Source organism: Stenella coeruleoalba (assembly GCF_951394435.1).
Source record: "Stenella coeruleoalba genome assembly, chromosome: 17".
NCBI lineage: Eukaryota > Metazoa > Chordata > Mammalia > Artiodactyla > Delphinidae > Stenella > Stenella coeruleoalba.
This window is the reverse complement of record NC_137163.1, coordinates 41,142,530-41,158,454: the sequence shown is the minus strand read 5'-3', so window position 1 is coordinate 41,158,454 and position 15,925 is coordinate 41,142,530. Positions and strand designations below refer to the sequence as shown.

Sequence of the window (15,925 nt, the reverse complement as noted above, 5' to 3'; positions counted from 1 at the left end):
GGATTTCCCTGGGCAGTTGCAGTCTTCTGAAATTCCATGAGCCCTCCTTTCCTCCAGCTGGATAGAGCACAAGCCATTTATGGGCAAAAATCTTCTCTGAACCTTGACCACAAATATCTGCTAAACAAGGAGTTATTCTGGGGGAACCCTGGTGGTTTGTCATGTGAAAAGAAACACGGGTCATGGGATTTGCAGTGAATCACAGAGGCAAAGATTCCTTCATATGAAATATTGTCACAGGCTTCTGTTGGGGAAACACTGAATGTGCTTAATTTACTTTTCCTGTTCCTCTTAGGAGTTGACTCCTTCTTAGTGTCAGTGCCTCTAAAAATTTCAAGACTCTTCATATTCATACTAAAACCGATGCCTAGTGAAGTTTTATTATGCCGCATGGAGAATCACAGCCTTGATTTAGCAATTCTGATGTGTAAAAAATTCCTGTATTGACATACCGTCTTTCTTTCCAGTGGCCAAAAGGGATTCTGAAGCCTCTTATTTGTTCCCACTCTCGGCACTGTTTTTACTAGATAGCTATTATTGTTGTTGTTATTATTTTTATTAATCTATTGGTGTCAGAACTCAGGTTCATTGATGCTAAGTAATGGTTCTAAGATTTTGTAGCCAGTCAAGGGAAGAGCTGAATGATGGCTCCCTTTTGGCCTTAGTTGTTTCCTTCGTTATGGGGGTATGTAAATGTGCCCTGGTCTTCTCTGGTTAAGACTGTGTTTAGTTGCAAGTAAATGAAAGCTCAACATCAACTGTTTAAATAAATATTTTTCTCACATAACAACAAGAAAAAATCAATAAGAAGGCCATTGTTTCCATTAATGATTCAACAGCTAAAAGATGTTAGGACTCCTGTCTCTGCAATTGTCTCATTTGCAAGACGGCTGCTGAACTTTGTTTCCTTTTGTCAAGGTGTTTCCCCCACCCTCTAGCAGACATTTGTTTATAACTCTTGCCAGATTGGTGCATATGGCCACCTTTATTTAGCTGCAAGGGAGGCTTAGAAAATAAGCAAGAGGGAAGGGGAAAGGCTGTTGAGTAAGCCAACCCACAGTGCCTTCGCATCTAAATCTTGAAGGTCAGGTTTATAAAACTCCTAAATAACTGAGTCAAGTTGTTCAGCAGCTCAGTGAAAAATATTTCATTTGGTTGGTGGTGCAGCCATCAACTGCATTGTGTATTTTATTATTTAATGGGTTGTTTGGCTTTATTTGGACACCCTAATCTTGTTCAGATCATCTGTAATTTTGGTCCACTGATATATTTAGATAAAATCTGATCAAAACTAGTCATTTTCAATAGCATTCAGTGAATCAGTGCTAGGTTGACTCCATAAGTATCATCTACTTATTCCTGAGTCAGTTTTGGTAATTTGAGTCTTTCAAGAATGTGTCCATTTTGTCTGAATTTTTTAATTTGTTGGTATAAAGTTGCCCATAATATTACCTTATTATCATTTTCATGTCTATAAGATCTATAGTGATGTTCCTTCTTTCATTTCTGATATTGGTAATTTGTGTCTTTCTCTCTGTCTCTCTCTGATCAGTCCAGCTAAATGTTCATCAATTTCATTGATCTTTCAAAGAATCAGCTTTTACATAAATTTAGTTTTGCTATTTCTTTCCATATTCTAATTTATTGTTTTCTGCTCTATTATTTTCTTCCTTCTGGTTACTTTAGGTTTAACTCACCCTTCTTTTTCTTGTATTTTAAGGTGAAATTCTAGATCATTGATTTTGTCCCTCCTCTTTTATAATATAAGCTTGTAGAGTTATAAAATTGCCTCTTAGGAACTGCTTTAGCTGAATCCTACACATTTTATATGTTGTGTTTTAATTTTAATTTAAAGCTAAATGTTTTCTAAATTTTTTGTAGTGGTGTCTCATTGTTTTTTTAATTTGCAATTCCCTAATGACATATGATGTTGACTATATTTTCGTGTACTTTTTTTTCTATCTTCTTTAGTGTGGTTTCTGTTTAGGTCTTTTGCCCATTTTTAAATCAGGTTCATTTTCTTATTGTTGAGTTTTATGGGTTATTCGTGTATTTTGGATAACAATCCCTTTTCATATATGTCTTTTGCAAATATTTTTTCACAGTCTGTGACTTGTCTTTTCATTCTACTGAGTTGCTCATTTTTTACAGTCTTTTTTCTCTCTGCTTCAGTGTGTATAGAATCTATTGTTATGTCTTCAAATTCACTAATCTTTTCTTCTGTAGTGGCTCATTGGCTCTTAATATCATCCTGTGAACTTTTTAAAATTTCAGATATTGTGGTTTTTATCTCTAGAATTTCCATTTGAGTTCTTATTTATAGCTCTACTGATCTCAATATTTTGTCTTTAAATACTCAAATACAGCTGTTTTACCATCCTTGTCTGCTAGTTCCTTGTAATGTAAAATTTTACATTTTAAATATCATTCTGCAATACTGTGAAGTTGTCATCCTTACCTAATCCCCAAGTTTCATCCCATCGTCAACTTGTACCTGGAAATTAAGATCAAAGTGATCTAGGATGGGGGAGGATCAGAGTAGAAATATCCACTAATTTATTGGGTATATCAGTTGATAATTTTAAAAAATAAACTGTAATTTCTCATTCTGATGAAGCAACAGAATACTGTGATCAAAACAGTTACATCAAAATACTTCCTATATCAAAATAACCACAACCAAATGGCTGTGTTAATCAATCCTGTTAAAATGCTTTTCTTCAGGTATTTTTTTTCAAAAGAGAAAATGACTTTAAAACACATCCCGTTTTAAAAGATCACAATTTCTGAAGTATTTTGTTTTGGCTCTTAGTTATCTATTTTGCCTATTTAGTCAAAACAGTTTGGAATTTTCTAAATGGACATTGAAGCAATAGATGAAACCATGAATTGGGAGACTAAAGAGTAAATTGAATGTGAGAAGACATACATCTTCTTAGCTCAGTCATTTAGGAGGGATGTCTTCCATAGTTATCCTTAAGCCCATGGGGCCACCACTCTTTGCTGTTAGGTGAGAGAATGGCTACCCTGTGATCTTCAGCAATAGCATAGCAGTACTTCTTGAGACCAATGAAAATAATCCATGTTTATTAATACATATTCCTAACAGAGTAAGTGACTGCAGAAATGTGCTTGGGTACATATGGCTGCTGGCAGGCCTCAGGTTCGCCCTGGCTACCGGCCAGAAACATTAGGGGTTTTGTCATGTAACTCTCTGCTTAGGACAGCTCACAACGTGGCAGAAAAAGCGAATCAGAGAGTGAGAAAGAGAGGGCAACCCAAGAGAGAAGCCACAGTCTTTCTGCTACCTAACACAAGAAGTAACATCCATAACTTATGCCAGATTCTATTCACTAGGATTCTGTCACTAAATCCAGCCCACACTCCTGGTAGGGGATTATACAAGGGTGTGAACGCAGGAAGTTGGAGGTAGTGGTAAAGGCTGCCTACTTAAACGGTCTTATATGCAAATTGCAACTATCATCATCCAGATTACCACTTTGTTATTAAATCCACTTGACATTTATCAGTCCAAGGCATCTCACTACATTTGATCTTGTCAACCACTTACTCCTTTTTATAATTTTCTTCTCTGATTTTTGTCAGCGCTTTAGTCTGCAATTTTTTGTCTTACTTTTTTGACCTCTGTTTTTATCCTCTTTCATAGGGCTATCTTACTCTGCCAAACTTTAGGAGTTTTCACCTTATTCTCTTCATCAGATGTATTTATCCATGTGTTTACATATCAGTGAAATGAACATTACTGAACATCTACCACGTATGAAGTGTCCTGACATTAACTCTAATTGGCAGAACCATTTAAAGATTAAACTCCTTGGAATCAGTGGTCCAAGCTTATTCACGTTATTGGTGCTGAAGGCAGACATACTGGAGATTTCTTTGTATTAAATCTGAAATCACCTGCATAAGCCAGTGGGGGAACAGACCTTTCTGCTTTTTTGTTTTCCATTTTACTTTTGGAACATATGATGTAGTTTAAAAGCTTGGTAATGTTTGCTCTGAATTGGCTCATCTGAAAGTGATTTCAGTTGAGTAATTTAATGATTGGAACATTTCAGAGCTTTTTCCAGGGCACCAAAACTTTTAACATGGTTTATGAATTCTGCATCACTCTCTGGCTGACTGTTCCCAGCTGCTGGGGAGAATTTACCAAGGCTCTCTGTAATTCCGTAGTTCCGCCCTCACAAAGGGATTTTACCTTTTATTTCCTTAAAATGTTTCCCAGTTGATCTTGGGATCAGGCTCTGATTGTGGTGAAATACCAGAGATAGGAACAGTCCAAAGTGGGTAAATATTACTGCAAACATTTACTTAATAATCACTTGGTGGAAGAGTCCTTGAACCTGGAGTCTGGGAACATCCACAATTCCTTCTGAAGACTTGACAGGGTTCTGTTGAATGAGAAGATTAATGGAGAGGAAAATGCATGAACAAAAGCTATGGGGGTTGTTACCACTGCTTCTGCCTGCTTCGTAGGAATAAAAAAGTAATAAATAGTCATTTGTGGATTAAGTGAATAATGCATGAATCTGAAGAAGATAATCCTTAGCTAAATTCAGAGTGTCCTAATTCAGGGAGCAAATGTCATGTCAATCATTGGGATGACTCTTTGGATAAGGCTCTCATTGACAGAGCAGTCTCATCGCGCACTCTCAGGGTAAATGCTCACTCATCCTCAACAACTGCTTTTTTCCTTACTTTTCTCTCCTTTCCCTCACTCTGAGAATTTTTCCATGCTTCCTTCATATTCTAAACATGATTTTTATAAACAAACTATGAGCATTACTAATGTTAAGCTGTATTAAAGAGCTGGACATATGTCAAGAAGAAAACTATTCAGGGCACCGTTCCAGAAAACACGTACCAAAATGACTTCATTCCTAGCTCCATTGCATGGTGTTGTCCTTGGCTGAAAAGTGGCGATTAATATGCCCTACAAATTCTGAAATAACTAGATGCTTTTTAAAGGGTTGATGGCAAAGAGTTTTGCTTAAATTTTTAAATTGTTGTTCCATTATAGCAGAAAGTTATTTTAGTTCGTTCTCTGTTTTCCTGTTCAATAATGTCTAATCTTGGGTAAGGCAAGGCTTCCCAAATTAAGTCCCAGATCAATCAAAGCTAAACTGAGATGTCTGCTCTTTAATAGTCTTTGACAAGGAGGACACGAATTTGGTTTATATGGTTAACAGGCAACAACCTTGGGCTCAGGTGAATTGAGGCAACTTGCTCCGCTAAAAAGAGAACTGAACTTCTGGAAGGTCTTGGAACTCTTCAATTTAATTCAAGTTTACCAAGAAACTTTTGTTAAAGATGCTTTGCTGGCAGCAGAGTTACAATGATAATAAGACATGGTCTCCTGCCCTCAGGAGGTGGGGTGAGGAGAGGTAAACACATGAATAAATAATAAAAATAAGACTTAAATACTCTGTAGACAGACATCCTTCTAGACATGTAAGATAAATAAGGCAAAACATGTATGAAATGGTAACAAATCTTGACCTTCAAAATTTATGGTGTGGAAATCCATGAAATTCAAAGTTGTACAACTATTAAGAGAGTGAATCACATGATGTGCTCTATTAGATTTGTGTGAGTGGGTGGCGAGGGGACAGGAATAGCTGACTGAAGACACTATAATTATTGAGCTATATCTCTGCTTCTAAAATCCTTGAAAGGATTCTAAAATATGGCCATCTGAGGTCCTTTCTGGACATTGGGAATCACTTTGTTCATGATGCTGGAAGTGAGAACGGCATCCATAAAGGTTTCCCCCAAACATCCCCATTCCTAGGCTGAGGAGCCATATGAGAGTTCAGTCTCAATGTTGTGTTTGGTCCCCGAAGGGAGTCCACCAAAGCACTCTGGGAGAGAAGGCTGGACAACTGGCCGCCATGGCTTTCACCCATGTTACAGTAAGTTGAAGGAGAGCTCAGGAGGTAAGGAAAGCTAGGGTGATTCCAGATACTGAAAATAAAGGTGCTTCAAACCTGAAGGAAAGAGAAAACTATTTTTTGTTCTCCCACAGACTGCATTATCTCCCCCATCTGGTTTTTCTCCAAGGTCATCCCTAAGTCTCTGAATTCTGCCCACCCTGTTCAATGCATTTCCTTGACAGTTTCCACCCACCTCAATCTCTCCATTCCTTGAGAAGTTCAGCAGCTATTTTCTGTATCATAGATGTACCTCTTGGCTCCATGATTAGATTCTAAGCTAAGCCATTCATCCATTCAGATAGGGAGTGTCTACGATATGCCAGCACCATGCTCAGTGCTGGGACACAACAGTGAACAAAATTTCTGCCCCCAAAGATGCAAACTAATAAAGGACATATTCTACACTCTGAAAAGTGCTAGGAAGAAAATTAACAGGAAGAAAATAACTGGCAGGACAGCTCGGAGGAGACCAACTTTACAGAGACCTAAAGCAAGAGAAAAGGCAAACCATACAAAAGAGGCTGGAGCTGGGAGGATGTTCCAGGCAAGGCACGCATAAAGGAACGAAATGGAAGGCATTCAGCCTCCTCAAGGAAGTGCCGGATGGTCAGTGTGGCTAAAGCATGGTGAGCAAGAGGAAGGAGGCAGGAGACCAGGTCAGAGTGCCACACCAGGCAGGCCTGAGAAGGGATTCAACGCTGTACTTCTTTCATTCAGCATTGGCCCTCAGGCCACGACTTCCTTCAACAGTCCCCTTAATGCCTGGCACAGACCTTTGCTCAGGATGAGATTTCAGCAGATACTTGATAGTTGAAATGACTGAGGTCCCCATCTTAAACAACCCTTCCAGAACCTCCCGCCCATCAGTCATTCTCTGCCCAACTTCAGAGTCAGGTCTCCCCGAGGTCTCTCTTCAATCTTTGTGTTTGACAATGTCCAGCCCTCACTCGTGCTTATCCCAGGAAATGGAGAGCTCAGTGGATGAGAATGACTTTGGTGAACATGTCTCATCACTAACTCTCTTCTTCTTCTTTTTCTTTTTTTCAGTTTTATTGAGATGTATAGTAATTGACAAATAAAATTTGGTTGGCCAAAAAGTTCGTTTGAGTTTTTCTGTAAGATGTTACAAATGAACTTTTTGGCCAATCCAGTACTCAAAAGTGTACATCGTGATGATTTGAGTTACATACACATTATGAAAGGATTCCTCCCATTGAACTATTTAAATTAACACAATCATCACCTCACATATTTACCTTTTGTGTGTGTGTGTGAGAACATTGAAGTTCTACTGTCTTCCAAATTTCAGTTATACGGTACAGTGTTATCAGACTAATTTACTTCTGAGAGGTGGTCCAGCAGTGTGGTTAAAGTCTGAAACTTGGGAGTCAGGCTTCCGGAGATCCTTATCCTGGTATATTTCCCTCTAGCTGTGCCCTGTGGGATGAATTGCTTCACCTCCTTAGCCTCAGGTTTCTGGCTGACAAGAGTGCTTTCTCACAGAGTTTCTGTGGGGATTAAATGGGATGATGCATGGAAAGCCCTCAGGCAGTTCCTGGCACACAGTGATTAGCTATTAATGATTAGCTATTGTTAGCTATTGCTATATTATTAGCATTAGCATTATCAACCATGGCCCTTAAAATGCCCCAGATTTCCCATTTCATCCTCCCCTTCTGTATTTGGAGAAATGCTAAGGCACAGCTGGGTGTCACTTCTGTGATGGGTTCCCAAGACCCTCAGGCAAAAGTGAAGGTCTCTTTAGGGCTTCCCTGGTGGCGCAGTGGTTGAGAGTCCGCCTGCCGATGCAGGGGACACAGGTTCGTGTCCCGGTCCTGGAAGATCCCACATGATGCGGAGCGGCTGGGCCCATGAGCCATGGCCGCTGAGCCTGCGCGTCCGGAGCCTGTGCTCCACAACGGGAGAGGCAACAACAGTGGGAGGCCCGCGTACCGCAAAAAAAAAAAAAAGTGAAGGTCTCGCTTCTCTCATCTCCGCAGCAATCTGTGTGCTCCACCTTGGTGATACCTGATGCTCACCTCATTGCATGATGACTGTTTAGGTGGTCTCTCCTGTGCAATTGTGCAGCCCATGAGAAGAGAGACAGTGCCTCTGTGTAACAGCTGTCAATTCAAGACTCACATTTTTTCACATTTTAACATCTCTGAAGTTGAGGATGCAATCCTATAATGGTACGGCAAAGCTAACTGATCGTGCTCTTTTCTTTCTTAGTGTCACATAAAATAACACATCTTACAATATTCGGTTCCATAGATTAGATGAAATATGGTAGCTTTGGGCGTGACCTTCAGAGTAAGACTTCTGAGATGGTTTATTTGTGACCTTGAGCGAGTTACATGCTTAAGCTTTCTCTATCACAGTTTCTGATCTGTACAATAGACATAATAATTGTATCTCACTCATACAGTTGTTGTAAGGATTCAATGACAACATTTTGTAAGGCGTTTAGAATAGTTCAGGGCACATTATAAATGTAGAATTATTAGCTACTGCTGTTTGTGTTCCTAGTGACCAACTCAGTATCTGGCCATGATGGGGGCTCGATAAAGATCTGACAAATAAGCAAAAGACTAAAACAGCAAACTAACTATGACAGCCATGGGGGGGCAGGCTCAGACCTTCCCTCAAGAGGCCCCCGCTGGCTGATGGCCATCTTCACCTTCAGGATCACACCCCTGGTCAGCGACCTGGCAGAGTAGGGGTTCTAAGTTCAGTGGTTTCTGCCGAACAGGGGCTCCTCCATCAGGCTTTGCTTCGGGGCTCGGCTCCCGCCTGGCCCAGGCTCTCTCAGAGCTGTATAATGGGCCTGAGTCCCTTCTCTTCTTTAACACCCATCAACCTTCCATCACGGCTCAGGGTCAAAATCCCCGTGCTGGGATTTCTGCGAGCATACACCAAGCCACGTTTGCTTACTCAAGGGAATCCCTCCCCCTCGTAGGCCCCAGGAAGGCTGTCTGAGACCCCACCACAAAAGGCAAGACGCAGCAGGGAACTTCAGCTGGGGCCTCTCCCCTCCTGCCCCACAGTGGACCTTTCCCTGGTTCTTTGCGTCCACCGCCAACCGAGGCCACAGCTGACTCTGGTTGTCCCAGAGCAGAGCCCCCGGAAACTCTGCCTCCGGGATCTCTTCTTGGCCAGGAGCCAAAGAGGCTCAGTTTAACTCCTGTTACTAAAAATATATTGTTTCCCCCTGTCCTGTGCTTAATTCAAGAGACTAACTGAAATGCTGGGTACACACGGGGCCTATTTTTATTCCCACCTCCTTCTGCGTACCCTCCTCCCCTTCCAAATGCAGCCCTCCAAATCCTGGACTTCTCCTCAGCCCAAGTGCTGCAATGGAAAAAATGAGAACTCTTTCTCTCAATCAGATGAACACTTGTTTCCATAACCGGCCATTCGTCACACCCCTTCCTGTCCCACTGTGCACTCAGTCGGCCCTTCCAGGATAAGGATCACATGAAAAAAAGGGGAGTTTTGATTTCCGTCCAAAGAAACCAATGACTGTTCGTGGCAAGTAACTTGTGGAGGCCTAAAGTGGGACTTGTGCTTTAGCCATCGACATTCTTAGCCCTGGATTCCAGGGCAGCCCCTTACCCTTTAGAATTATCTACCATCTCAGGAGGCCGTCCTCCTTGTCTTAAGGGCCCAGATGGCTGACACACGACTAACACATAGCGTATAGTCACTCTGAAATGTCGAATGGAGCCTGAACTATGCTAGGAGGTAAAAGTGGAAAACCAATAAAATGGGAAATAATTGTGTTATAAAAAATGTTATTTATTTTTGTTAACACTGTCAGGAATTTCCCTTTAAATAGCCAGTTCTCCAAGCACAATCACAAGAAGATCACTTTACAGAAATGTGTGTTTTCACAGTAATTTTTGCTCTGGTCTACAAAGGGGCTACTCTCCTGCAGGTGAAACCAGCTTCTTTCTTCTCAGCTTCGTGGCTGGAGTTCATAGGCTCCGATGTGCTGGCAAAAGTGACCTGGGGCTGGACCCACCAGGCTGCTCTTAGCTGAAGGATCTCTATGGGCCAAGCAATGGCTCTCTTGACAGCAGCCCTTCCTACCTTCCCTGAACTCTGGGGCATGGCCCATGTTTGCATCTGGGAAAGGGTCTAAGCAGGCCTGGTTAGGATTAAAGGTGCCCAGAAAGTTGAGAGGATTGGGAAGGTGATGTTCTGAAGAAAGACGCTGATTCAGACCCTACAAAAGATCATATTCCACACCAGACTGGTACTAACCCCTCTAGGGATTGTCTGGAATAAGGGAGCTCAGCTGTGGTTGCACATTGGACTCACATGGGGATATTTTTTCAGAATATTAAAGCTAGGGCCCCCTGCCCAGAGATGCTGACTCAGTTGGGGGTAAGGCTCTGGAATGAGTATTTTTGAAAAACTCCCCCAGGTGTTTTTAACCTGCACCCATTGAGCACTCCTGTGGTAGAGAGCTGGGCATCCGACACCTGACCACAGTCCTGGGACTCAGTCAGAATGAGACAGGCTTTGGTGAGAAGAAATTTAGGAGCAATGAGTGGTGTTTGGAGAACACACCTGCATGGTGTATACATTGTATGGATATCTTCACAGGTGTGCAAAATGTATATTTAAGTATATACAATATGTGACACATTTGAATGCAACAAAATCAAAAATAGCATTAGTCTTGAGAGAGTCTCCTCATAAGATAACTTTTAGGTTTGAATGCTATTTTTTTCTCTCTTACTATTGTGAAACCTGTTTTAAAACATTGATATTATGAACAAATATTGTATGATTCCATTTATACCTAGCACACTCAAATTTATGGAGACAGAAAGTTAGAACAGTGGTTACCAGGGACTGGAGGCAGGAAGGAATGGGGAGTTCTTTTTTTTTTTTTTTTTTGTGGTACGCGGGCCTCTCACTGTTGTGGCCTCTCCCGTTGCGGAGCACAGGCTCTGGATGCGCAGGCTCAGCGGCCATGGCTCACAGGCCCAGCCGCTCTGCGGCATGTGGGATCTTCCCGGACCGGGGCACGAACCCGCGTCCCCTGCATCGGCAGGCGGACTCTCAACCACTGCGCCACCAGGGAAGCCCGGGGGAGTTCTTATTTAATGAGTAGAGTTTCATTTAGGAAGATGAAAAGGTTCTGGAGGTCGATGATGGTGGTGATTGCCCAACAACGTGAATGGACTTAATGCAACTGAACTGTACATTTCAAGACAGTTGAAATGAGTTTTTAAAATCAAATTGTAAGATATTGTACCTTTTCAGGTAACTTTTAAGGTTCCAAGTTTAACAAGTTCCCATGATGCATATGGCATTATACAGAATCTTGGAAACAAATTATTTCCTTCTTGCCCTAGATGCTTCAGAGGTAATCTCAGCTTCCTGCTTGTGAGTTGTCTAGACCATGGACCAGCACCCTGAGATCTCTACTCTTAATTTACTGCTCTCCAGAAACCCCTGAGACTTTCTACGTAGCTACTCACAGGAGTTGCCCCTATACTTCCCACCCCCACCCTGAGACCCCCTCACTCTCCCTGCTATTTCTTAACCATCCAGAAATTCTTGAGGGCTTTGTCACTCACAGCCTCATTCCCCATTGCATTCAGCTCTCAGGATGTTTGAACGGAGCGTCAGAGTTTGTATGTAGGGAAACGGAGTGTAGTGAAGTGGGAGTTTAACGCCTCTTTGAGGATACTGTAACTAAAAACAGAGAGTGGATTAGTTTCAATTTTGTCAGGTGGGTGGCTCTAAGATGACAGTAGCATAAGTGGCCTACATGAATCAGCTATTTCATGTATTCATTCTTCAAAAACTTATAGAGGAGGTACTATGAGCCAAGACTTGTCATAGAGACATTGAGAGGATTCCAAGAAGTCCCAGACTAGTTAAGGAGATCAAATGGGCCCTAACTGTAGAACATAAGGTCCATAAGCAAGGCACAAATATGCACTCTTGGTTGCAAGGGCAGAAATATATTGAGCTTTAAGTAATAAGGAATGTACAGGCTCACAGGATAGGAAAGTCCAGGGCAAGGTTGCCTTCAGGCACAGCTGGATCCAGGCACTCAACATCTTCAGAATCTTCTCTCAACTCTGTGTGGTCCTTGTTCTGGGGTAGGCTTACCTTTTGTGGTAACTAGAATGCTCTGAGTTTATTTTCTACTAGTTTAGCAAATTCCACTTAAAGAGAGCTATTTTCTAAGAGCTTCAACACAGTTCTAGAAGTGGGAGATGGGAAATGGGGGAAAACAGGAAGTTGACTCTACTCAAACTATACAGACTCGGTGTAGAAGAACCAGGTGAAGGGGAGGGGAAGATGTTTTCCAGTGGAAATGGAACCATCTTTACCAGAAGAGGGAATAGATCCTAGAATTTTCCTCACCACAGTATAGTAGTTTAGATGAGGTAGTGGCCTGGTACCCTGTAGTTTCCTAAGAGAAGGCTTCCCAAAGGGACCAGTATATAAATTGGTCTTTAAGCCTTTAGGAATGGGTGGGATCTGGTCATGGAAGGAAGAGAAGGTTTAGAGGGAAGGCCCACCCAGAGGAAGAGCAGCACAAGAAATGTGAATACTAATCAGTGGTTATAGACGAGAAGGTTATGTGTAATCAGTCTATTATTCGATGATACAAGTTGGTCCAGAGAGAACAGCCCTGAACTGAGGCAGGAGGCATCCCTAAGCCCTCTGAGCAGACCTGCCTTGGGACTGCCTCAGTCTTTCAGGAATGATAAAGTGCTTTCCGGAAAATAAGCAGGGCTAGCAATGATGCAATTTTAAGTGAACTAAATGTCATATCACAGTCACTCTTGGTCAAAAACACACAAGAAAATACCTACAGAAGTTGCTGAGAAAGTTAAACCATTCCTTAGGTTGGGATATAATTTGCTGTTGGTGCTCTTAGATTTTTGTTTTCTTGTTTTGTCTTTCAGCTTATGGTGAGACGAGAGAATCTCGCCCGTTATGAGTTTTCCAATGAGCCTTGTGTGGAAAAAAAACAGCTAAGAGAGCTCAATATTATCCTGAAGCACAGGATAACATATCAATACAAGAAAGTAATACTGAGGTCTTAGAAATAGAGTTCGGATATTTTCTTTTGTTTTACTTTTTTGCCTTAAAAAAAGATAATAAAAGCCCTCAAAGAGGATTATTTATGAAAAACAGAACTCCATGGCCTGCCTCAGCCGTCATTGTAGGAGCACCTTTTCAGATACAAGTTGTTTTCCCAAACATTCTTGAAAATTCTGAGAGGCTGTGTAATGTTGAATGCTTTCAAGCCTCAAATCAGAAGCCAGAAAACAGCTCCAGGGCCTCGAAATGCTTCCAAATCTCTAAGGTTTTCTTATTTAAGATTTTAAAATTCCTAGTGTATCTGCCTCGAACACCCCAATCCACAGTCGTGAGCACAGGGAATTTTTATTTCATTGTGGACCCACTCTTTATGGGTTAATTCTACATGGGAGGCAATTTTGATAAATGATAGATAACCATTGTTATCTAGTCCTTCCCTCAACAAATGCAGAGAACCAGGAAGCAGAGACAAAGAGATCCAAGAAACAAAACCAAAGCCAATGTTTATTCTTGATTTTTGTCACTACATCTTTTGTGCTTCCTTATCTTCCTCTACTGTTAAATATATAATAACCGGAACTTTATTAATATACACATAAAGAAAACATGCGCAGCATGTGAGCGTGGTAGGTAGTGGCCGGCGTTGGCACCAGGGTTTATGAAGCAGGACTCTGCATGGTCTGCAGTGGTCTCATGCTGTTCCCAAGTGCAAAATCCTCCAACGAAAAGCAACATAAGCCACGTGGGGCTAAAGGAGGCGAATAACAACAAAAAGTTTCTGTTCAAACTAAGGGACAGGTCTGCGCTTTAATTTTTTTTCCTGAGACTTAGCTTTGTTCTTTCCTCCAACAAATGTTTTAAAATTAGTGAAATACCAAAGGAGATATGGAGGAAGGAGACACGGGATGGAATTAGCAAAAGCATAAATGGAATCCGGGATGTGCTGTGATGGATGACTGATCGATCTCTTAATGAAGAAAAACTGCACAGAGTATTTCATCAGCCCCTCTTTCCCTAAGAGGGAAAAGCACATACATTTTTGTGTTTGGATGAATAGCTAAGGCTTTTGCAGAGTGGAAAAGTGTCATGAGAAAATGGAAAATATCTCTAATGTCTACAGCACATGAAATATCTAAGAGTAATAAAATAGTAAAGGGCAAGAAGGTATATCGTAAAAAATTATAGTGCACATGTTGGATGAAAAGCAAAATTATGGGATTAAATGGTTGTGTTACTGAAATAGCACTTGGTACATAGACTCAAACATTCCTTTTCACATTCAGTTTCTCAGAGGCTTGACTTCAGATGCCTGAGCACTTTCAACATTATGTTGGCCTTTATTCTTCTTTATCTGGAAAAACACGACAGCTAAAATTATACCTAAAAGAGAAAATTCAGAGTCAAAGAGATGGAGTCTTAAAATGTACTGTCACATTCATTTATAAAGTAGCACCTGCATAGGAAAAAATGACTCATGTAATTTCATTTTTGTTTGTGGTTCAACAAAGTTTCATTGTCCTGGTGATTAAGAGATTCTAGGCATGGGCTTTCTTGGATAAGTAAGCTTACCACTTATCTTGTTGTCAGTAAATATGTAACAAGTCCCAAGTCATATCGAAGCTGGTGGCTATCGCTGGGTCTCTATCAAGGAATATAGGACTTAATGCCTACACTACCCTGAAGACTAAGTGCGTGAGCATTAGACAGAATTCCTGAACTTCAGACACAGTCAATAAATGTTGATTCCAGTTCTTCTTCCTCTTCCCTAGAGGAAGTAGTCCAATGAGAAAAACCAGAAAGCTGTTCTTAGACCAATTCACCTACCTAAAGCCTACTTTCACCATGTCCACATCAAGTATTACATTTTCTTTGCCGTCTTCCTTGTCGCTCCAGCTTGAGTAGACTACCTAACCTCTCTGGTTTCCCCCATCTCTGACCTACTACAAAATTACATTGTGCATTTTAGCACTATGTATACTATAAATCAGAGACTTATCTGGAAAAGTAAGTTGTTTTTAAGAAATTAACCTGGCAGTAAGTTTACAAGAGGAATCATGGCAAAAAAGACTGGATACTCAGAAGCCCATTAAGAATCTTGCAATAATCCCAACCCTCCTATTTTGAAAAAAGTAAGGATATGAAACTACAAGATCCTATTACTTCTATCTTTAGATCACCAAACTCATCCAATCTTTAACTTGTTGTAAAATTATGAGAGTAAATGGTCATGTTAGAAAACCATGGCATAAAAACTCAAAAATCCTTTCAAGATGAGAGGACAAATAGAATAAGAAAAGGCATAGAAGTAGAGGGGAGTTTGATAAGTGAGTAAACCTCAAAAGCCAGCTCAATTAGTATAAAACGTGTGCACCAAACTGTGGTTCTCAAAGAGAAATGATGGTCACCATGCAATATTAGGATGCGTAATGGTCATGTCACAAAGGCCCTTCTATGCCATAATAATGAGGAATTCGAATGGAAGGGTATAAGGAAATGAGATCCCTTTTAGAGCTGTGAATCACAGTCCAATATGGTAGACTGGATGGTGGCAGAAAAGACCAGATGCCAAGAGAGCAATTAAGAAGACTTAGAATAATCCCAGCTCTTCCTTTAAAAGAGAAAGGATGTGGAACTGTATAAACCCCTTTACACAGGTGAATTGATGAAGTATCTACTTTTTATTTTTAGTACATCTTTTTTGGAGTATAATTGCTTCTCAATGCTGTGTTAGTTTCTGTTGTACAACAAAATGAATCAGCCATATGCATACATATATCCCCATATCCCCTCCCTCTTGAGCCTCCCTCCCACCCTCCCTATCCCATCCCTCTAGGTCATCGCAAAGCACCGAGCTGACCTCCCTGTGCTATGCTGCTGCATCCCACTAGCTA

The 15,925-nt window shown here is 41.0% G+C and overlaps 1 protein-coding gene across 6 annotated transcripts in view; it reads right to left on the bottom strand.

Annotated features, from left to right (window-relative positions):
- Nucleotides 1–14,039: 14,039 nt before the first annotated feature.
- Nucleotides 14,040–15,925, bottom strand: part of CDH17 (cadherin 17) — a 74,866-nt gene continuing 72,980 nt past the window's right edge. For all 6 annotated transcript variants that reach the window (XM_079901771.1, XM_079901772.1, XM_079901775.1 and 3 more), the window contains one exon: nt 14,040–14,414. In XM_079901771.1, the coding sequence (XP_079757897.1) occupies nt 14,314–14,414 (101 nt within the window). In that variant the 3' untranslated portion in view covers nt 14,040–14,313. The remainder of the gene's footprint in view (nt 14,415–15,925) is intronic.